This window comes from Cygnus olor, chromosome 21 (assembly GCF_009769625.2).
Source record: "Cygnus olor isolate bCygOlo1 chromosome 21, bCygOlo1.pri.v2, whole genome shotgun sequence".
NCBI lineage: Eukaryota > Metazoa > Chordata > Aves > Anseriformes > Anatidae > Cygnus > Cygnus olor.
Window position 1 is genome coordinate 2,758,101 of NC_049189.1, and position 22,495 is coordinate 2,780,595.

Here is a 22,495-nt window from a genome sequence, read left to right on the forward strand (position 1 = left end):
CTATATATACATTTTAAGTGGTTTGAAATTCTTTACTCAGGATCTTTGACACTGAAGAATTAGTAGTTTGTCAATCTGCATGCTTGTTGAAGAACAGCATTTTAAAAATAGCGAAAAAAAACCCACAGCCCAGTAGTATCAGTTCTAGTGGTATATCTGAGCTGTCACACTCATGCTCCCTAATTTCATTAAAATATTTGATTTTATATTAAATTCACTTCATAGTAGTTTCTTATGAGCTATACCACTGTGCCTACTCATAAGGAAAGAAAAAAATTGGTGGTGAATTGAAAAGATTTTTAAAAAATCCTAGTAGACTGAAGACTAACCTCGGATGTTACACCCTGAATATAGATACTGCAGGTGTTGTGCTGGGGCCATCCTGCAGGAGTAATTGGTGCCAGCGTGTGAAATAAGGTGCTTTTATTTGAGCTATGTCACTAGATCTTCCTAGGAACACTGCCTGCTATTTTAACCTTTCTCTGTCTGCTGTGGGGGAAAATGAGATTCATGAGGGATCTTCGTGGTGAATCCTGCCACAACACTGAGTGTGACACTCAGTCCAAACCAGTCTCATTGCAACCTTAGTTTTTGATAAAAAGGCAAAGCAGCTGACAGGGTTTGCAGTCATCCTTTAGCCAACCTCTATCCTACCGATTTCTTGAGCTGGAGATTGCGTAGGATTATTCTGGCATTACCAGTGGTCCTGTCCTTTGTGATTTTGACTTGATTTCTGTTTGAACCAGGTAGATGGATTCTGTTCCATAATAGAAATTGCTGCTTTCCACAACACAGTTAACTTACCTGTTCTAAACACATCGTCGCTCGTTAGTTTCAGTGGGTGCCCCTGTTTGGGGAGAAGATTCATTATTGCCTGGTCACCTCACAGTAGCAGTTGTCAGTCCGTAGATCTTTGCCATATTTCTGATTACATTTCAGCTGAGAAAAGGCAGTTAACTGAGGTAGGCAGCTGATCGAGGGAAAGCCTTGCGGAGCTTCAACAGAGCACTACACCGACTTACAAATTACATCCCGCGGTAGGGGAAGGATACTAGTGCGAAGCTGTGCTGACTGGTTTTAACTGGAGTAGCCTCTTGTTTTATCTGTTCCTGAATCAGCAAACTATACACCTTATCTTGACCTTTGCACGTGGATGGAAACTAATTTTTCCATACCTGGTATGCTAAATAATTGAGTAGAAGTCAAAGTATTAAAGTAGCGTAGAGATAATGCGATATAAAAAGTAACTTTGGTCTATTGGAGGTGTTTCTAATACAAACAAACTCAAGTAACAGCGTTCTCTAAGGAGTTCCCATTTTAAGCCTTTTTAATTCTTACTGCCTGGCTATTACTTGGAGCAAGTCAACCTCAAATCTGTTTATTAATTGCAGTTCCAAAGGGTAGTCAGAGTTTCCCTCTTCAGTTGCTTCATTCTGCTTTGGATGCTTCCCAAGCTGCCACTTGTCCATTTCCTGAGGTAAGGCGTGGAGGGGGAGGCAGGTTTCACAGCTGCAGCTTCCTCCAGAAAGACTTTGGGAGGAATTCTGAGTGAAGTCTGCTAGCGGCAGACGTGGCTGCCATCCAGTGCAAGTAGCACAGACAAAGCTAAAGGTAAGATGCAGGCCGTGTACGTTTTTTAGCATGAACACCATGTCACTTCGCAGAAAACTCAACAGGTGTGTTTTACAAACTACTTATCTACAGTGCTAAATAAGTAATCATCTCCTTGGACACTTGTTAAAATCTGGAGAGGAAGAAAGCAAGAGAAAGTATGTGTATATTTGTGCATTAACGTGGTTTGGTTCCAAAACAAAAGGGATTATATCACAGGATTAAAGGACATCCTGTTCCAGGAGAGAACAACCTGTCTTCACCAGCAAAGAGCCCGATACAGATAGCTACACAGAATGTCTTGGCAGTGAGGCAGGGCTGTGAGAAGATGCTCAGAGTAGCTAGAGGAAGTGTAAAACGGAACTGTTGAAATACGGGGGCTGAGTCATCAGCCTGGAGTAGCTGCACCTCTAAGAGGTGTACTTGTTCTTACTCTGGTGCTGTAGCCAAAGCTGTAAGGGCAGGCGACGTATTATTTCACTTTGCTCAGAAAACCCAAGATTAAAGACTCACCACATGCATGCAAATTCCCGCAGGGTTAATAAATACAAGTAGTTTTTCTGCCTTTCCTGTGCTGAAGGCCGAGAGCTGTGTTATCTGTCACCCCTGATGGACGGCCATGGCAGGTGTTAATAACCTGCTCAAAACTTTATAGCCCTTCGCTCCAGAGTTCTGACTGGAGTTCTTTGCACTGACCCAGCTTAATCACAGATGTTTAAGGAAGCATGGATTTAATTCAGCTGTTTTAAGCATTCTGTCAGTTTAGGCCCCTACAGTTCATGCTTTTGTGGAGTGGTGAAGGCTGTTATGTGGGGCAGAACATGCATTTCTCTGTAACTTAAAATGTAGCTGGCGGACATCATCTGAATTTGATGAACGGCAGTGGCGCTGGTCCTCTTCCCTGTACAGTGATGAGTAAACTGCATGGGTAACAAGCACAGGGGATCTCTAGGAGATTACGGAACTGTACCTCATGAGATTCTGCTTTGTTTGTCACTGCAGTAGAAAGTCCTGGACTTGTGACAACACTTCTTTGAAAATCACCAAGCTGTGGCGCACGTTGTATCCTGCTGGCGGTAGGAGTGAGGGAAAAGCATGTGAATCTTTCCTGTTTCCCATCTCAAAACAGGATCGAGTGAACAAGGCTTGGGATTTTTGCGATCAGAGAAGCAGCCTGAAGTTCCCTGTTGGAGCTGGGTGCTGGACCCTTTGCACCTCGCTGGGAAAAGAGTGGGGTGGGAGAGGTTCCCCTTCAGTTGGAAACCGAAGCCCTTCGCTGCCCAGCTCGCTGCACGTGCCTTTGGGGACCGGACAGAAGTGTTGGAGCTGGGTGCTACCTCTGAAGCCAGCTGAAGATGTTCCAATGGGGCCAGCTCTGAAGTGCTACAACTGATCGTGGCTTTGGCTTATGGCAGAGCCTTTTGGGCACCGCTGGGGAGGATGGCTGCCCTTCTCACATTTGACTTCCTAGACTGTTCATACTGAACCCCGCTGACCTGAAGGCCGTGGATTAGTAATTAGAAGCCATTTAGATAGAGGGAGTGTCTGTTTTTAAACCCTACATTTCTTGTCGTCACATTATCGCTAATAACGATTTGGAGTTCTGCAAGCACTACAAATAACCTGATACTCTGATAGTTGGGTGGAAAAAAGTGCCAGAGACCTACAGAAACGTGGCCTGCACAATGACTGGCCCGAGCCAAAGAGGAGCCATGTGAATGGAGCTCGCTCACAGAAACTGCGAGTAGCAATTATTTAAGAGTGCTGCTTCACCAAAAAAAAAAAAGGATATTTTCTCCGTTGTGCTGTTGCCAGGCAACCCTTGTTTTTATTGCCCTTAAATGTGGGTGAGAAATTACTGAGCAAAACATTTCTGTATTCGGTGTAACTCAACTCAGGTCGAACTAAATGACATAAAATTTGCCCCGTTAGATTGCGATCGGCTATATGCTGAAACCTGGACTTGACTTTGAGTCGAAGTGGGCCTGGAGGAACTAGCTTACAGTAAGCAGAACGTGGTTGAAAGCCTTGGCAGACAGAGCAGTAACAACTGGCACGGAGATGATGAGAGCTGAGGTGAGAAGCACGGCTGAGGGGGGCCAGATTCACGTCGGATTTAACTCAACTCCCGCTGGTGAGGTCCTGCGCTGGAGCTGGCGGTGGTTTGCAGTCTCCAGCCCAGCAAGGAGCTCTGGGCGGTGTTTCTCACAGGTACCCAGCTTTGTCTTGTGACTTGGAGGGTATGATCTGTCTCTGCCCCAATTTCCCCAGCTATGAAAGAAGAAGAATAGCTTTTTGTTTTTAGGAGGAGGTTGGAGTTTTGCATCTGAGAAGCATTACACAGAATTCAGTACAGGTCGGTTCTGTGTCATGACAATAGCAGGAACTTTCAGTACGTTTGGTTTTTTTCAGAGGGAATTAAAAAATCTTCCTCGGGTTAGGCTGTTTCATTCCCTTCAAGCTACTCTGAATTCCAGAGAAGAAACGAGCACCCTCACAATGAAACCCTGCGCGTGAAGTCCTGGCTGCGCTCTGGCAGTGACAGACTCCCGTTGACTTCAGTGGGATTTGACCCTTTTTGTTCTCCTGGGCAGCACAAAGGATGCTGGCAGAAGAATGCTCAGAACAGCTCAGTGGAGTGGTGCTTCCACTGGCAGGAGCCAGCTTAGAGGAGGAACGCGGATAAGAAACTTGTGGGAAACTGAAGGCAAAAACCAGTGAAACAGTTAAATTGATGATTATTGATGTAATCTGCGGTCACCAACAATGATTTAATTGCAAGTGCAGCACCAACCCTAGTGTGAAGCGCTTAATTGGCGTCTCCAGTGGCTCAGGTGAGTGGAGCTGTGTTACGATTACATCAGTCCCGACTTTCCTCTTCCCAGAGGATGTCCCAGGATATGCTGGGCTTTCCAGTGCTCGTGCACCAGCTGCGTGTGCGCGCAGCCGTGGGCCCAGCCAGCGCTGCCACTGGGGACTCGCCTCACGTGCACAAAATCCCAGCCGTGCCCGGCAGCGCTGGCACTCCTACGTGCTGACAGCAAGGTCGAATAAATGATAAAAGCACGAAGATGTCAATTAAGTTGTCTTGTGCCTGACAGGGACTCCTTGAAAATCCTCCAAAACCAACAAGATGCTGTTAGTAATGCACAAAAAGAAGTTGGGAGAAAGGAGAAAAACAGGTGTCGGGATACAGGGTGACCTTACAGCTGGCTTGCTGCTGCACCAGATCTTCGCACAAAGATGAACTTTTCCCACAAGCTTTGGAGAACAGTGAAATATAATTCGGTGGACACAGTTTAAACAAAGGGTGATGGATCCATGCGTTAATTTTTATGTGACAGGGCAATAATCAGACATATTTTGATGCTCTGGAGCCCCTTGGTGTTAGCCAGAGCTTTTGATTTGTGTGCATGTGGATGAGCACTTGCAGTTTGTGCAGGGCTGAATATGGATTTGTTCCAAACCTCCCTACACAAAACCCAATTCCTAGCTGCAATCAGCCCCCCAGACAGTGCTAGTCAACGCTGCCAAACCTCGAGAGGAGGGAGGGCTTGGAGGCCCTCCCCGAGGGTGCTGGTGTAGAGCACTCGAACTCAGTGCCACGAGTGGATTGACTGCATCGCTGTCTCTGCTTTCCCTTATGCAAGCCGTGCCCCAAAGCCAGCAGCGGACAGGATGTGAAAATAATAAGAGGGATATTCCTGCTGCCCCAGAACTTAGATACCACAGCTGCAGCTTTCAGTGCCGTGGCCAGGCGGTGTGAGTGCTCCTGCAGGCTTGCTCGAGCTGACACAAAGCTGCTGATAGCCGGGAGCTGAGCGGCGATTCTCCAAATCCCAGCCGAGCACCCCAACCTTGCACCCCGTAGGGTCAGGATGGACGTGGTTCCCAGCTGCTGTGTGTCAGCATCTCTGCGCTGGGGTGAGTGGGGCTGCGCTGGCTTTCACACCAAGGCTCGGCTGCGTGTCTGTGACTGCAAATGAGCAGAAACTCTGAAAACCAAGGTGGCCGTGCCCCTTTGGCGTGAGTTATCCACCGTGGAAGTGCAATTTCTGGGTGTTGTCCCCTGACCTATGGCTCAGCGGCCTCAAGGCAAGTCGTTTCACCTCTGTTCCCCAGCAGGGAAGAGGAGCCAGTTCTCTTTTCTGCTTTTGCTAGCTATTTTCAGACCTATCAGGGAAAGGAGCAATTTACGGCGGATATTGCCCTCACGGTTTGTTTGCAAAGCACTGCGCGTGTTTATGATGCCATAAAAAGGCAGCGTGGCATAATTAACCACAACATGCTTTGCATTTAAAACTTTTGCAATGGACAAACACTTTGTGTCCACTGAACCTTGGACTCGACTTCCTCCTGAATGCTCAGGACCGCGGAACTCGCTGTCCTGGAGGAAGGGAGCAGCCTGGGGACTGCTCTGTGCAGCAGGAGCTGGGACACCAGAAATAAGCATCATAACCGTGACTTTCTGCACAAAGATAACAAAACCACCGAGCAAGAAGCCGCGTCGCTGGGCAGCTTGGCTTGTAGTCAGTGCTGCGTGTGTGTGTCTAACGGGCTGAGATAGGAGGAATCGCTGCAAGTATCTTGTAGTCTTCGTCTCAGCCTTGTAATGCGATGTGATTTTTGCTTTCTTTTGAGCTCCCCAGCAGCAATAGCTGTTTTCAGGTATGCGGATCCTGTACATTATTTGCAGCTACTGCGGTTCTTTCCCCTCGTTATGGAAATCGGGCTGGCTCAGTGTCTCTGGGGGGCTTTTCCACGGAATCCGAACAAATTACCCAAGCTTCGTGCTGTACTTTCACGAGTGTACGGCGAGGAGACGTCCCTGCCGCACATCGGAACTAACCCGACCCTTTAAAAGCTCACCGAGCCTCCGACGAAGGAAATAACGAGAGCCCGGGGCAGCAGCACCCGGCCAAGCCGCCTCCCCTGGGGGCTGCGGGGAGGGAGGAGGCGCCGAGCCGAGCCGAGCCGAGCCGAGCTGGGCCGGGCCGGGCCGGGCCGGGCGGGGCGGCGGGGGCGGGATCGGGGCGGCGGTGCCGGCTCCGCGCCGCGCAGGTTAAGAACCGCGTGGGGCCGCGGTGGGACCGGAGAGAGCCGCGCCGGGACGCGTTAAAAGCCGTGCCGAGCCCTGCCGAGCCGTGCCAGCATGGCCCAGCCCCGCTGCCGCTCCGTGCTCATCACCGGCTGCAGCCGGGGCATCGGGCTGGGGCTGGTGCGGGGGCTCGCAGCCTCCAGCCCCTGCCCCGAGCTGGTTTTCGCGACGTGCCGCTACCCCGAGAAGGCGCAGGTAAGGGGCAGGGGGAGGACGGGGGTCCCCCGGGCAGCGCGGACCCCAGCCCGGAGCCGGGGCTGTGAAAGCCTCCGGGGGAAAGGGGCTGGGGTTGGGGTTGCGGAGCCTTGCGAGAGCTCCCGAGGGGAGCAGAAGGGAGCTGGGACCCGCCCCCCCCCGGGAGTTACTGCCGTATCTCGCCCCGTGCTGGGCTCGCATCTGGAGGGAAGCGTGTCCTGGGCTCTCCAGCAGCCCCCAGGAGCCCAGCAAATTGCCGCGGCTCTCCTTGCCTCTTCTGCCCGCTGTGCCTGCGTCCTGGCTGTCCTTCCCCTTTCTCTGCTGGACTCGCAGCAACCGAGAAAGCCCAAGCAAGCGATGGCTTAAAGCGCTCTTCTTGGCAGTGCCCTTCCTGGCCAGGTAGGGACCAGCGCCTCCTGCTCGAGATGGATTAAATTGTGTTACGTGCTGCTGGCGAATTCTCTCGCAGTCCCTTCAGCCAGCGCTCCTCTTGCTACAGCACGGCAGCAGTGTGTCGGGACTCCTCCTCCTCCTCCTCTCCCCTGTTCCTAGACTGTTACACGCGAATGTCAAACAAATAAAAAGCACTCCCCAAACCTTCGGGGACAAGCTGATAACGAGGGTTTTGTGCCTGCTCCCTCTGTTGCGTCTCCAGCCTGATCTTGACTCTCCCCGGTCAGGCAGAACGCTGCTGGGGCAGCGCTGCACGCACGCAGGTATCGGCATCTGCCTTTCCTGGGAGCACTCAGGTGCTCCAGAGCTGCAAGGATCCGAGCTGTCAGCTCTGCCCCTCTCAGCCCCCTCTGCATTGCTGCGAGAACTTGGCAGAATCAATACCAAAAGCCCTGCTTCTGCAGGGTACAAGGCTGCCCTAGGAGAGGCAAGTTCCCCAGCCTTACGGTGGATTTTTATTAGTGCAAACTGTGATGCCAGCACTGAGCACCACATCGCAACTTTTATTGCTTTGCTACCCAAAAACTTCAGCAGCTGGTGCAGGGGCTCCTGTTCAAGGCTGCTAGCACAGGGCTGGGCAGGTAAGGCCCGCAGGCTGACCATTCGGCTCCCCAGCAGCATCGTGCTGCTCTACGGGTACGTACAAAACTGAAAGAGAAGGTCTTAGTCTTGTTCCTTGCTGCCAGAACAACCCACACAGCACAAAGGCAGTTAGGGCATTCCTGAATCGAACTGCCCTGAAACGGTCCGGGGACTGAAATGCGGCGCGCAGGCTGCCTTTCCACTACACGAGCTCCCGAACTAGTACTCGCTCACGCTGTTTGCTTTTATCTCCTTTTACAAGGGCTGGCGTTTGTCCCAGCTGTATTTCCTATTGGTGATTGCACAACGGCGAGGTGCAGTTGCGGTATGGGAAGCTAGCAGAGACGTATGACCTGCTGGGAGATAGAAATCTCCCTCGGGTGTTTGTTCTAAAGCTGCTCTAGCTGGTGCTGGGGGAGGATCTCGTTCCCTTATTGCCCCTCGTGTCCAGCACTGACTTCTCCTTAGAGTGGTCTTGCATCAATTAGGTGGAAAACCTAAACGGCTCCTTCAAGAGGAAGAGCTTCCTAGGAAGCGTTACACAGATGATATCTTAATGCAAGTTTCTACGATGCTTTTTTATTTTTTGGCATTGCCAGTACTTAAAAACCGTGAGCAGAAAGGCTGCTAAACCTGCGCAGGAGGACGAAATAGTTCTCAAATAGCTCGGAGTGCCTGGGAAGGGTCTGGGTGACTTCTTGCTTGCAGCGGGAGAAACCTGGAAAGTCTGCTGGCCGCCCCGTCTGACGGAGGCAGGAAGCTGGCCCGGGGCCACATTCCAGTAACCCCGAGTGGTGATCCTGCAGGCCACACGGGTGCATCGTAAGCTTTTTTGGTTGTTTTGTTTTTTTGGAGCAAGGGTTGTCCTTGGGGGCTCGGGGTGGGTTTTTGTTCTCTGTAAGGACCTCTAGGCCATGTGCTGTGCTTTGGCAGTACATCAATAGAAACCTCTGCAGCCAGCTGAAAGCATATTTCTAACAGATGGGTTTGGAAGCTCCACAAGGAAGGGAAATCTTTACTGAAGGTATTGTAGGCTCAGTGGCATTATCTGTCTCATCTGCAGCGCATAAAGCTGGCACAAAACTTGCTGACCGTCGGAGGTGTGCCCCCACCATGCCATTAGTCCCTCTAACCCGGGGCGAGCACGGAGGTGCTGCAGCCTCTGCAGTGGGAGTCTTAGCACCAGGCACCGCTGACCATCTCAAAGCCTGGATCCAATTTGGCAATGTTGCTTGAGTGTGGTATAATAAGAAAAGGTAAAGGTTCAGTGACTTTTTAAAATTATTTTTTCCAGACAAAGCTTTTTGCCTTCACTGGCTCTCCACTCCAATCCTGACAAGCCGGGCTTCTGCACTCCGGGCACGGGCGCTGCCGTCCTGTCTCGGTGCACGTGCAATGGGCTTTGCCCCTTCCTGACCTGTTTGCTGCCCGTGCAGACGGGGCTGTGAAGCTGGGTGACTTGTTCTTTCTCTGCACACCTGAGCTGCCAGTGCCTGCTCTTCCTTTCGACGGTGATTCAGGCTGTCAAATTTTGTTTCTTCCCACTTCACCATGGGCTAAGTGGCCATGTGAAAAATCCTGCTTAATATGTGCACCACTTCCTATCCTGGACCGGAGGATGAACTTGGAGAAGAGCAACTTCGGGCAGTTCTCTTCAATTCTGCTCTCCTCTGGTTTGGTAAAATAGGGTTTTCCTCTTGCAGAATGCAGGGAGGGGGACGGAGGGAAGGGATGGAAAAAGCTTAAATAAGCCTTTTAAAAACAATCGTCCAGCTTTTAGAGGAAAAGTGATTAAGCACGCTTAATTACTGGCAAATTCAGTGCACATCCTAGGGACACAAGTCAGCAGCAAACCCCCAGTAGCTGAGAGCTGCCCGGAGAGCCTCGGAGCAGCGCGTGTGCTGTTATCCAGCCGACTGCTCCAAGCAGACGGGAGCCCCCAGGGACCTGACTTTAGAAAGAGAGATGCTGGAGAAGAGTCTGACTTTGCTTTCCTCCGCTTACTACAGCAAGCACCGTGCCTCCCGTAACTTGCTAACCCTGGGATAATACTCAACAGCTGCAGACTTTTGCATGTGAGTCTGCTGGCAGGAGCTGTAATAACTCGAGCTCTTGTGCTGAATAACTCCTAGGTGGCCTCCACAGAACATTTGCCTAACAAATGGGCTTTAGATCACACGATAACGTGCAGCAGGCCTGCAGGCGCATCTAGATAACCACCGCCCCTCCCTGAAAAGTCCCGTACTAGCCTCCTTCAGCCCAACTTTGATTCTGATCTGCTTTTACTTGGGCTGTTCCAGCACTGAGAGTGGAAGCAGCTAGAAATCTCTTGCAAAATAATCCCCGTGTCCTGTCTTTGCGCTCCAGCTGGACAAAAACACGGCACAGTTATTATTAAGCAGCCCATATAGGATCATGGACCTATCTGTAATTCTCCCACTTTTTTTTCTCGCTCTTTCTTCCATCTTGCTTCCCCCTAAAAGTCAGAAAGCTCTGACCCAAAGCCCGAGACACCTAATGATGGTGTGACCCCTGTTGTCCCCCTCTGCCCTGGTGAGGCATGGAAGGAATAAATTGCTTTTTGGGGGAAGCGAGGTAGCTGAAGGGATCTGCGTCCCATGGTGTGACTCCTTATGGTGCTTCCTGCCCTCAGCGGGGCTGTGTCTGAGCATGGGACCTCGGGACAGGAGCACCTCTTGTTCCTCCTGCCCTCCCGCAGCCCAAGCGTGCTCCCGGGTGAACAAGGACGCGCTCAGTTCCTCGCCGCTCCAGAGTCCTCTGCCGGGCCCTGGAGAACGGCCAGGGCTTAATGTGCTGCTTCCCTTCCTCTGAAGCAGGAGGTGGTGTTACTGCCAGTGCCGCGGCTGTTCCCTTGTCAGACACAGAGCTCGCTGAAGAGCTTCTGCACACCGTCTCGGTCAGTTTTTTTTTTTTTTTTTTTCTTTGCTGCATGTTTTAGCCATGTGGTCTGCTATTGGGAAGAGCAGCTGAGCAATCTCTGGAGCAAGACAGATCTGCTATATCAGGCAAAGGGGGTGTTCTTAAAGCCGTTCTAATTTTGGCTTATGGCAGCGGTTTGCGCTTCTTCCTACAGCCTTACCGTGTATTCGGGGCAGTCTGCAGCAGCTTGGTGTGAATTCTTCCATAATCAGGCAGGGAGCTGGCTGCACACCATGATACTGGATAGCCTGGCTCACAGAGACGGGGCAAATATGATCCTCTTTGGCTCTGTCCGGAGTGCAAGCAGCACAGTGTGACAGGATACCTGAGCACCCTCTGCCTGACAAAGCTGCCCGCACCTGGCTTCACTGCTCCCAACTGCTCTAGCGTGGCCGGGCTCTTTCCAAGAGTTGTAACTGAAGTAAACAATGCTTTCATAAAGGAGGCAAAGTAAATCCTGCTAAATGACAAAGACGACAAAACATCCTGATTGAAATCTAGCAGTCTGTATACCGATGAATCTGTATCTGGAGCCTGGAGTGCCAGAGGACCTTGTTTAAATTGGAGTGGGCTGACTCTTTTTGTTAATCGTAATTAAAATCAGCAAGCAGGAAACAACAGATGTTAATCACGGTTTGAATTTTTCTTGGAATCCCTAAGAGTTGATTCTCATGGGTAACTATTCAGGTACCGAACGCTGCTAGAGCTACCACGCTGCACGCGGGACTGGGGGTGGTGTCGAGTGCTTTGTTTGTCAGTTTGTTGGTTTGAAATCAGCTTTCACAGCACGGTAACTAAAAGAGACTTCACCTGGGATGTGATGGCTGTACCTGCTGGCTTTAAACACAATTGCATAACCCGACATTAAATACAAGGTGCACGTGAGACAGCAGCACCGAAGGGCATTGCCCTTACGGGTTGCATGGCTCTGTGAGGCTGTGCTCTGAGACCCTGCCTTCCCCGGGGCTTAACCTGCGTGTCTGCAACTCTTGCAGACACCTTTGATGGGTTTTTCTTTGCTTGTTTGTTTTTAATGGGGGGGAGAACGAGGCATTTGATAGATGACCACAGTGAGCTTCATGAAAGCTTATATCCTCAGTGGGAAGTCAATAACTGGTACCTGCATGCACTGCCGAAGTATTTTCAGAGTGCTCTGGACACAGGAGTTTTTTGATCTCGTAAATCAAAACTCCTCGGGGTGGGGGAAGAGGAGAAGCAGCACGCGTGGCTGGTGGCTTGAAATGGCCATAACTGATTGGGGCTGGCGTGAGTTTGTCCTCCTCCCTGCACCTTCCTTCTAGGCACAGCAGGGAAAAGAAGAGGCTTTCCTGTGAGTTTTAGGCTTCCTAACTGGATTTCTCAGCTCATGTTCACATCAGGTGAAGTAGCACTCTGTACTTCTTGAAGACCAGAGCGTCTGAGTTAGCTTTGTGCCAGGAAGCTGCTTCTGCGAAACTTAAACTGCTGAAGTGGGAGTCGGTAGTTAACGAAGTAATTAACTAAATGGAAAAGCTATTGCATTTTAAGCCTGCTTTGCATACAACAATTACAGTGTTTATGCTCTGGAGAATTCATAACGCTGCAGTGTTTGGAGCTCTTAAGTGAAGACAGTTTACTCATTGCAGAAGCCTCTCAGTTGCTGTCACCATACAAAACATCTTCTGGGGCCTTTTAGCGAAGGAAGTTTACCCTCTGCCTCGCAGTTAGTAGCCTGTTTCCGTTTGACAGTGAAGCAAACCAGCTACAAATAAATGAACGATTCCTGGAAGCCAGAACACTTCTGGAGTTTATCATTAATTGATACTGTCAAACTGAAGTCCAGTAGACAGTCCAAAGCCACGTAATTATTGCAGACCTTGGTGTGGCATAACTGTCACATGCCTATCAATAAACCAGATAGTGTGTCCTGGGCATCTCAGCTGTGGAAATGTGCCCCCTGAAGATGCAAGGATAGGAATGTCTTCTGGTTTTGTGCTTCTGACTTGTTCCTCTTCCTTCCCCCTCCCCTAACTGCAGCTGTAGACTGGCCGCGGAGGGAGAACAAGTTTTCTAAACAAGCCTGGGGGGAATCTTGCAGAGCACGAAGCCGAGATAAAAGATGTGATGCATTGTAACATGACCAGAGGACATGGAGTCCCTAAGCATCTCCAAGTGGCAAAGAAGTGCTCTTTGAAAACTGGCCCTCCTGACCTCTATTCCAGAAGGGCTCCTAAAGAAGTGGATTTGCTCGAGCTGGAACGTTTGGCCATGGCTGCTCAGTCTCCTAAACAAGGCTGGGAGTATGGAATCCATCTGTTACATCTGGCCATGCTTCCCACTTGGCTATATGGCACAGAAACCTAAGTATTCCAGCCTGGCCTATAAAATCCAGTTTGCACATGCCTTGTCCAGAAGCAACACCAGTATAGTACCAATTTTCTCCAGGAACACTAATCATTCCTCTATTGCTTGCTCTGCTACTGAGAGGCAGTAGGCAGATGACTGTATTATTAATATCTAGCAGAATAGCGTAGTTCTCCTGGGCAGTTGCTGTGTGCATAACCAATTTCTTTTGTATTTTACCTTCAGTCACGAGAACTGAAGCTAATGAGAGTGCTGGGAAACAGAATTTCAATGGGAAAATTGCTAGAAAACTCTTCCTGCAAACAGTGGTGCCAAATGGCTTTTCTTAAATAATTCCTGCTGCCCTGAAGTGATGCCTAGCACCAGCTGAACTTCAGGAGAATTACGCTCTTCTTAGCAGAAGTGGGGAATTACTGGCTTGGCACGCGGCCTGAGCACTGGATCTACTGTGGAACTGGCAGTGGTAACCACTTGATTGAAGACCTTTGGTTAGACTGCAAATGTACCCTCTTGATGAGGTGCATTTGAGACACACTGAAAACTTAACGTAGTCTAGTGTGCTGGCATCTTGACTAAGCAGGTGAAGAGTCCAGGTTCTTGAAGCAGTTGATCTTGCTCTCAGGAAAGCTGCTCAGCAGGATGGAAAGCAAAGTAGTGCCACTGCCTTCAGTCCAGTTATGAAAGTAAATGGCAGTTACAATTCTGGAGGTGCAGAACTCAAACTGTTTTATGTAATAGCCGTGGACATATATACAGAGAAGCTAATGCAAATGCTTTCTTCTTCCTAGGAGCTCCAGCAGCTTAGCAAGCAATACAGCAACATCAGGCTCCTCCAACTGGGTGAGTAAAGGGCTTAAATAGAAGTATGTTCAACCAGGTCAGGTGAGCGCATCTTAAACCACCACTCTCCTGCATGATCTGTAGCTGTGCATGACCTCCAGCAGCTGAAAAGATCTGTAACTTCACCTTCATCTTAAGAAAACACTGGGGAAACATAATCTGTGTAAATCTTCTGTGTATAGTCTCCATCTCTGTGTGCTGCCTGGATGTCACCATTCAGACTGGTGTCTTAACTTTGGTTTAGCATGTGCTGTACTGTGCTAGACAGCGTTTGAACCACTACCCACTGTTCACTGTGGCTGTTCTTGGCTCCTCTGTGCAGATGTGGTCTGTGAAAACAGCATCAAGAAAGTAGTCAAAGAAGTGGAAGAAATTGTGGGAGACAAAGGTCTGAACTGCCTCATTAACAATGCTGGCATTAACGTGCTTGCTTCCTTGGAAGAAGTCACAGCAGAGACAATGCTCACCATTTATGAAACCAATACAGTTGCCCAGCTGATGGTCACTAAGGTAAGAAATGGAGAGAAATGCTTCATCTGTGGTACTGCAGAGGCTCTGCCACTAGTGAGCTGGACATGTAACCCATTTGTCACCTCAGAACTGCACCCCTAGAGAGCAGCAATGACCGTCTATCCAGGATCTTTCTCTTTATTTAAAACCACTATGCTGGTGGCATAGAGTTGTACTGCAGTTCTTCACAGAGTAGAACTCGAGAGTCCAGCTTGCCTTGAACAGGCCAAGAGCACGATGACCAAATTAAAACAACTACTTTTTTTCACAGGCTTTTCTACCCCTTCTGAGGAAGGCAGCCCAGCTTGGCACAGGAATGGGCTGCCACAGAGCTGCTATTATTAATATGTCCTCTCTTGCTGCCTCCATGCAACTCGTCCAGGCAAATGAGATGTTTCTCAAGGTCTACCCCTACAGGATAGCAAAGGTTTGTGTGATTCCCTGGACTGTGATCACTGGGTGAGAGCAGGTTTGTGAGTTAAGGGCCACCCTGTGCTTAAGATGATGATGTGAGGTGTGCAGCACTTCCTGGGTAGGCTGACACAGGAGCTGTTCTTGTTCTTAATGTGGGTGGAAGTGGGGCTTGTGAAAACGGTACATCTGGAGCAAGCATGCCAGCTTCTTAAGAACAAGCTTACACACATGCTCTATCGCTGCACTGATACAGATTCATTTCAGAGGGACTTGGTATTCAGGGAAGAACTATGCCATCAAATGTGTGTCCTATTATCTGTGCACCTCTCCATCCAAAGCAAGGTAGAAGACATGGAAAAACAAAAACAAAAGGTGTGCTGACCTGTACATTTAGTGAGGGGCGGAGTTTTTAGTTTTGTCACATCCAGAGACTGAGTTTGTATGAATTGTCAAGATCAAACATACAGTTTCTCCTACACCACCTACTCATAAGCTGTTAACGTGCTTGTTTTCCCTGATCAGAAGTAAAAAACTGAATGTTTGTGTTCTGATTGTTGCAGAAAAACAGAGTCCTTATGTCAAGATTATTTTTCCACACCTCCTTAGGACTTTCAAATGTTACTTTATCTTCCACCATGACTTAGATTCATCTTTGGGCAGTAAGCTTACGATGACAGAGCTTTCACAATGCTTCTCTTATAGATGTTTCTGAGAATGAAGGCCCCACTAAGTCTGGATAAGTTACCATGACTGCCACTCAATTTTTCAGGAGATATCTTGGTGGAAGGGAGGTGCTTAGCTTGGCTTAAGGTCTTACTGAAGGTTTGTAAAAACTAGCATGCTAATATATGGTTTCCACTCTTCTAGACCGCACTGAACATGATCACCAGGTGTCTTGCTGCAGACTTGAAATCGGATGGAATTCTCTGTATCTCTTTGCATCCAGGCTGGGTTCAGACAGACATGGGCGGAAATATGGTTAGTGACATCTCTCTGAAAACATGAAAGTATGATTCCCTTGTTGTCCCAAACCCTGACCAACAACCTGCAGTACAGTATACACTTCCATGTGTTGCAGAGGCGCACTATGCAACGTGAAATACATCTGATTTGATCCTAGTAACTCTTAGATGCATGTGATTGTATTCTGATTGTATTCCCATTAATAATTCAACTATGATTTGCTTTCCAGGCTCCCTTGCAGGTGCAAGAGACTATCCCAAGTATTCTCTCCGTTCTGGACCGTCTTGGTGAAAAAGATAATGGCTCCTTCCTGGACTGGCAAGGGGAAACTCTACCATGGTAGATGTGCACAGTATACTACAGAAACAGCATGTCAGTCACTACTCAACTTATGCCACTAATGTCTCTGTCTCCAGGGTTTTCTTATGTGCTAGTTGAAACATCCAGTCTGATATCCATCCTCTCTCTCGGTGTATTTGGAAAGGCTTGTCTCTTTCTTGGTATTGCTACTGCTCTGTTTTAATGCTTCCTGCAAATACTACTGTGTTCTTAGCGATGGGTCTCTCCTGGAACCACCTAATATAGATTAAAAACTGCAAGTTAAATCCAGGCGTTGGTTCCTCTTTGCTTCCAGAACCATAGCGAGCCTCTTTCTCTGTGGAAGTCAATGATCTGCTCACAGGCCTGACCTGACAGCACAGGCTGTCAGATTCCAGTACGTTCAATTTGCTGGAGGCATGTCTCTGGGAAAGGTCCTCCAGTTTCATCCAGTCCTAAATGAGCCAAGGCTGAAATTGCCCAGTCCCAAAGTACGTGAATTTGGTACCTCTGTAAGCTCCTTAGCAGCTTCCAAGCGTCTCCAGGCTGATTGCACCAGGCACTTGCTTTGTTCCCAGTGCGTGACTAACATCCTGATATTGGGGTGGGAATGTGGTTTTGTATATAAACTTCTGAAGTGTCTTCAATAAAGTCTTGTTTGAACAGATTACCTGTTTACTGAGCTACTTCAGTTAATTCCTCTGCATGTAGGTCTCTCTTCCCTGACCAGAGATCTGTACTTTCAGGCAGAAAGTCTAACCATTGCTGTCTCCTTCAGGCTAGATGGGTTTAATGTGGGGGAGCACACCTGAGACTGAGGCAGCCCCTCATTCTGGTCTGAAATACTGAAAGCAGCTGGTGAAAAGATCTCTGTGTTCTGGCTGAGGTAGGGATAAAAGCAACAAGTTCTTTGAAGTCTGGGATTGGCTTCAGCATCGCTCCTTCATGCCAGCTGATTACGTGCTTTCATGCTGTGCCAAGATGGCAGGTTCTTGTGCCCAGAGAAGACAAACAAGAGCGAGGTAAGTGGGAGAGGCAGGCGTGGCCATTCCTGGACAGCAGCCACCCTCAGATGCATCTCAGGGTGTGTAGGGGAGAGGTGTCTGGCCTCATCTCCCCATCCCTGTGGTGACAGGGACATAAAGCCTCCCTGTAACAGCTGTTAGCTACCCCACGCTCTGACCCATTTCTAGCGAGGTGCTGCTGTCACCAGGCAGGTGAGCAAAGCACGATGCTCTCCTCTCACCTGAGAGCCGCTGATTTCCCTCAGAGTGCGACTGTACAGTCAGCACAAACAACTCAGTTTGAAGGCTGCTGTTTAATTTTAATTTGAACCAAACCTCGGAAGAGGAGCTGGTGTGCCTCCTGTGGGCAGGAGACAGGGAGAAGGGGACGGCTGAGGGGAAGGGGACAACTGAGGGGAAGGAGAGTGCTTGTTTGCAACTGCCTTCATTCAGAACCATTACAAATGCTCTTTATTCCGCGGGCCGAGCACCCTGGACAGCCAGGACCCCGTCGCTTTCCCTCCAAGCCCCCACAGCCGCCATTTCCCTGGGGCAGGCGGCTGTAGGCGGGGGATCCCCTCGCGTCTCCCCGGCGGGCGCCATCAGGGGGCGCTGCCGCGGCCGGCCCCGGAACTTCCGAGGCGGCAGCGGGCGGGGATGGTGAGTGATGGCGGCCAGGGGCAAGCCCGGGGCCCGGGGTACGGCCCGGTGGAGCCCGCTGTGAGCCGAGCCCCGGCCCCGGGGGCTGCGGGGAGGCAGGCTGCCCGGGGGGCTGCGGTCCCGCCTCGGCGCGGATCCGTTCCTCTCAGCCGCAGGGCAGCGGGCGCCTGCTTTGCGCTCCTGTTTTGTACTTTGGGAGCGACGCCTTAGTGCTGAGCTGGGCAGAAAGGTGTAAGCGGGGCTGGAGTTGCCTAATTTTGAAAGCTGAATTAGTAGGGGCTGGGTTAAAAACACCGAAACTCGGCAACATCAGTGCTTGTGGGCCGGGCCGCTCCAGCAGAACCCAGCAAGGCGTTGGTAAAGCTCAGAGGGTCTTAGCTCGTCTGCTGGGGGGTTGGGGTTAAATTTCAAAATGTTGTTAAAAAATTAAAAATTTTAGTCAAAAAATTAAATTTCCAAAGTTAAGTTTTCAACGTGTGAAGGTAACACGCTCGCTTCATTGAATAAATGTTCTTATTTTGACAGTCATTACTGGGGCTGACAGAGTGAATGAAGTGAAAAAAAAATGTTAATATCCCAGCTGACTTCCAGGTTACTGAAGGCTTCCCGAGTTGCAGGTAAATGGGCCGTGCAGCCCAGCTTTTTGTTTGTTTTTGGGGTAATTGGGCTCCCAGAAAGTTCTTTTCCAGCAAGCAGGGCAGGAGCGGTGAGGCTGTTGGTTGAGTCACGCGGTTGTGGTGTGTTACTACTTCTGTGCCTGTTCTGTCAGCGTCGTGTAGCTCTAATTTGACTTCTGTTAAGCTTAGGAGGATGCTTCTTAGCAGCAGAAAAGCTTAATACAGAGAACAGTTCCCAGCCGTTCTGAATTGCACTTACACTACACAGTAAAATATTGTACAATGTAATTTTAGCTGATGTAACAGTTATGTCAAATTAAAAAATGCTTTCTTGCTTTTATGATGGGAATTTGATTGTTTGTAAGTAGCTTCCTTTATTACGTTATTTTGGCTGTAATTGTCTGGTAGTTCTAGAGCTGGGCAGAGCTTTTGTTAAGACGTTTCTAGAAAATTCTGCCTCCTAAGTGAAATTCTTTTCTTCTCAAAGGCCACCTTTTGCCAAGGTCAGTGTCTTCCTTTCTTTGCTATCATTCGACGTCTGTGAACTATAGCACGCAGCCCTCTAATAAGAATGGAGCCCAGCCTCAGCGGTGGCATGCACTGGACCCTGAACTGGAAGAGATGCTGGTCCCCAGAAAACTTTCCATCACCCCGTTAGAAAGCTGGCTGACAGTTAGATACTCCCTTCCTAAAGCAGAATTCGTTAATGCTCAGGAAGAAGCGGGCTATGAACCTCTGCAGAAATATGACTGTCCCCCATCTGCTGAGGGAGCTGATGTGGAGAAAGGGGAAGGAACACCAAGCAGCAACGTTCAGTGCAAGAACGTGCTGAAGATCCGCAGAAGGAAAATGAATCGACACAAGTTCAAAAAGCTGCTAAAGCGAAGGAAGTTTGTACGGAGGAGGATAAAGGAAGGTCGCAAGAGGAAACGTCAGGTAGGCTTGGGTTAAAGGAAATATCTTGGTTTAAATGCACACCCTTCTCAAACTGCTCTCTGTTCAGATATTGGATGATGTTTTTAGATGGAATTGAATTATAAAAAAGTGGCAGCAGCTCTGAGAAATTTAGCTTAAGTTAATTCAGTATTTACTGGTCCAGGAGCATTTTCTAATTTGCTGGTTTGTGTTTTACGTGTACGTCCTCAAAAATTGTTATTTACTGTGCTTGTAAACAGATGTGTGAGTAACTCAGAAATATTTGTGGCTAGTGGAGAAGAATTTTTGTGTCTGTGTGAAAGATTAATTTATGTGGTTGTATTATATCAGGAAGTCTGGTTTAATCTCAGTTTTCTGCCTGTCTTGCTGGCATCCTCAAGCACTTCTATGAAGACGCTGTAGGGAGAGACCATCCTATTGTCTTTTTTTTTTTTATACAGATCCCTTTTACTTCCCCTAATAGAAAGGGTGAAGGAAGGCATGGGCCTTCATTCAAGTTGTAGATATTTTTCAGTACTTCCTTTCAATAGTCTGTTAGGTCTGCTATGATATAGTTTAATTGATTCTTTGTTAATTTTCAGTTTGCTTAGATGCCTCTTTAAAAGGGTTTAATGGATTCTTTACATTTGTGGGAAATCGTGTCAAACACTTTGATGAGAAATACTCTTAATTTTCTTACAGTTTCAGTGTCCATCTTCTCAGTTTTCCTACCACAGAATTTTTAAGAGAATGCTACCAAGATCCTTGTGCATTTTAAATGCATTTTTTGCAGGAAGGCTTACTGTATTTTGATGTTTGGAAGAAGCTGCCGAGATAAAAGCATTTGTTTGATTTTTGCACATAGCTTCTCCTTGGGACACTTGGGCAATGACTGATTACTTGAATGCTGCATCTGAGCTGTTACCATTCTCTCTCTTTTTCCTCTGTTTTAGGTGAAATTTGAGAAAGACTTGGAGCGCATCTGGAAAAGAGCTGGTTTGAAAAATCCTCCAGCAGGATGGCAGACACCCAAGATATTTCTGAAAAGCTCAAAGCGATAAAAACACTTGTAATGAGTTTTCACATGTAATTGTAATTAAAAAAAATATATAAGTAAGCAGGCTTCTTTTAACCTTTTTCTGAGTGCGTTAGGATTAGTAGGAGGTCACTTTGAGTCTTGATGAGCAGTTTTCCAACGGCAAACCTGACAGCAGTGTGCTTTTCCTCCCCAGGAGAATGGTGTGAACCCTTGTGCGGTGACTTGGCAGCGCTGCGTACAGTCCAGTGCTGCCGCTGCCAGCTGTACTGAGCAAAGACGTCTTAGCCTGCAGCTGAATTTCTGAAGTTGCTCTTTAGGATTAGACTGAGTAATGCGCTGTTAAAACCAATTGGTTGTGAGAGAGGCAGTAAGTGAAAGACCTCTTCTAATTGTTAGCGTAGCTGTAAAGGACACCAGCAGTTTGAAAAATTATTTTCAAGTGGCATTCTTTCGTAGGTTTACTGAAGAAGGGCTGATGCTTGTAAGTGAAACAGGCGTTGGATCAGAATTCCATAAATTATTTCTGCAGAAGAATTACCCGATACCTTTGTGTGCATGTGTTTTGGACAGACATTGCATGAGCATCCTTAAAAGGCATATTTTTCCTGTTCTGTAGGCCCTAATAAAAAAAATTATTTTTCTATGACTGGCCCCTGTCACACAGAACATCCAGGTATTGCTATCAGTAAGAGCTGAATGCTCGTTACTGAGTAATTACAAAAACTGCTTTGTACCTGAGATAACCCTGTTGTGATCAGCTGTTTTTACGTGTCTGAAAAGAGTCATGAAAGCTGGGGAAGAATATAGATGTTTATTCTAAACCCTGTCGGGGGCTTGATATCTTGCTTCTGTGTTGGATTCTGCTTTTGATATTTTTTTTTTTGAGACAGTTAGCTTGTGTTCTGTGCGATTGAGTTCTTCCCTGGCACTGGTTAGATGGGTTGGACTGGCCTCTGAGAGAAAGGAAGGAAAAATGAATTCCAGGGGCTCTTCAACCTGCAGCATACAGAGGAGCTAACTTGAAAATGTATTCCCTTTTATCTGCTAGCAGCGGGACGCTTGACTAAACTGAAAGGGAAGAAAAACTATTCGATGGAATTTATTGCGATGAGGTAAAGTTTAATCTCGCTGCGGAAGGACAGATGGCTCCTAGCATACAGCGAGGCTTTCTGCTGTTCTTGTCGCTAGATGGCAGTAAATTCAAAGCCTCTGAAACTCCTTTAGCAATTACTGGCAGAAGCCAGCTGGATCTTCATGTAGGTATTTTAAGGAAAAGGGGCATGCACGTTTAAAAATTGATTAATCATGCTAGAAAACTACTGGCATTCTGAAAACTGTACTGGAGTCCTGTAGAAACATGTGGCTAGCACATTTTTATCGTTTTTTTTCCAAGCTATATGTTAACAGCAGGCGATTTTGATCAAAGGCTTAAAAAGAGGTTCCTTCCTCCTCATGCTTTAAATAGGCTGCAGTTGCTTTTAACCAAGAGCAGTAGGACTCTCAGCTTAGTGTCAGGATTTCAAGGAAGAGGAGGAAGCCACGTACCTTCAAAACTCACCAGGCAAAGAAGATGGAGTGTTGATTCTGGCTTACAGGTTTGTAAGGTGTGCAGAGTGCATCTAGGTGTTTCTAAAATATCAGTACGCGTTCCCTGCTCAGAGGTGCGTCAAGAAAGGCTGGGGCATGATGTTCTGGTGCTAGTTAACTATGGTGATGATTATATTATATTAGGGTGCTTCTGTGGTGAATTGCAAGTCTCCACTAAGTAAAGTAGTTTATTAAATGGCAGTCTCTCTAAGTAATAGTCCAGTCCTCCAAATGGTAGTCTGCCAAGTGTACTCACTACTTTTACATCTATTAGACATAATTACACAACCATGTAGAGAAGTCTGGAACTACCGTGTAATTTAGAAAAGTGTCTATAACTTCCACCCATGGAAGTTACTACCAGCCTTAATCATATAAATGCTGTTTTCCCTTTTGCTGAAGTATG

At 48.1% G+C, this 22,495-nt stretch overlaps 2 protein-coding genes across 4 annotated transcripts; both read left to right on the top strand.

Moving 5' to 3' along the window:
* Positions 1-6,617: 6,617 nt before the first annotated feature.
* Positions 6,618-16,934, top strand: LOC121058302 (C-factor-like). The gene is made up of 6 exons (XM_040533669.1): positions 6,618-6,904; positions 14,011-14,062; positions 14,385-14,572; positions 14,844-14,999; positions 15,854-15,964; positions 16,179-16,934. The coding sequence occupies exons 1-6, from the start codon at positions 6,764-6,766 to the stop codon at positions 16,290-16,292; spliced, it is 762 nt and encodes a 253-aa protein (XP_040389603.1). The 5' UTR covers positions 6,618-6,763; the 3' UTR covers positions 16,293-16,934.
* Positions 16,935-17,831: 897 nt separating this feature from the next.
* AURKAIP1 (aurora kinase A interacting protein 1) lies at positions 17,832-20,577 on the top strand. Of its 3 annotated transcripts, none has more exons than XM_040533357.1 (4): positions 17,832-17,931; positions 18,457-18,548; positions 19,036-19,484; positions 20,417-20,577. In XM_040533357.1, the coding sequence occupies exons 2-4, from the start codon at positions 18,497-18,499 to the stop codon at positions 20,522-20,524; spliced, it is 609 nt and encodes a 202-aa protein (XP_040389291.1). In that variant the 5' UTR covers positions 17,832-17,931; positions 18,457-18,496; the 3' UTR covers positions 20,525-20,577. The 3 variants fall into 3 exon arrangements, with proteins under 3 accessions (XP_040389291.1, XP_040389290.1, XP_040389292.1); XM_040533356.1 differs by lacking the exon at positions 17,832-17,931 and adding an exon at positions 17,998-18,288; XM_040533358.1 differs by lacking the exon at positions 17,832-17,931 and adding an exon at positions 17,999-18,160.
* The last annotated feature ends 1,918 nt before the right edge of the window (positions 20,578-22,495 follow it).

Coding starts and splice junctions, on each gene's coding strand:
- AURKAIP1 (XM_040533357.1), top strand. CDS start 18,497: ATGTTAATATCCCAGCTGACTTCCAGGTTACTGAAGGCTTCCCGAGTT. Junction 18,549..19,035: donor GAAGGCTTCCCGAGTTGCAG/GTAAATGGGCCG, acceptor TTCTTCTCAAAG/GCCACCTTTTGCCAAGGTCA. Junction 19,485..20,416: donor GTCGCAAGAGGAAACGTCAG/GTAGGCTTGGGT, acceptor CCTCTGTTTTAG/GTGAAATTTGAGAAAGACTT.
- LOC121058302 (XM_040533669.1), top strand. CDS start 6,764: ATGGCCCAGCCCCGCTGCCGCTCCGTGCTCATCACCGGCTGCAGCCGG. Junction 14,063..14,384: donor CATCAGGCTCCTCCAACTGG/GTGAGTAAAGGG, acceptor TCCTCTGTGCAG/ATGTGGTCTGTGAAAACAGC. Junction 15,000..15,853: donor ACCCCTACAGGATAGCAAAG/GTTTGTGTGATT, acceptor CCACTCTTCTAG/ACCGCACTGAACATGATCAC.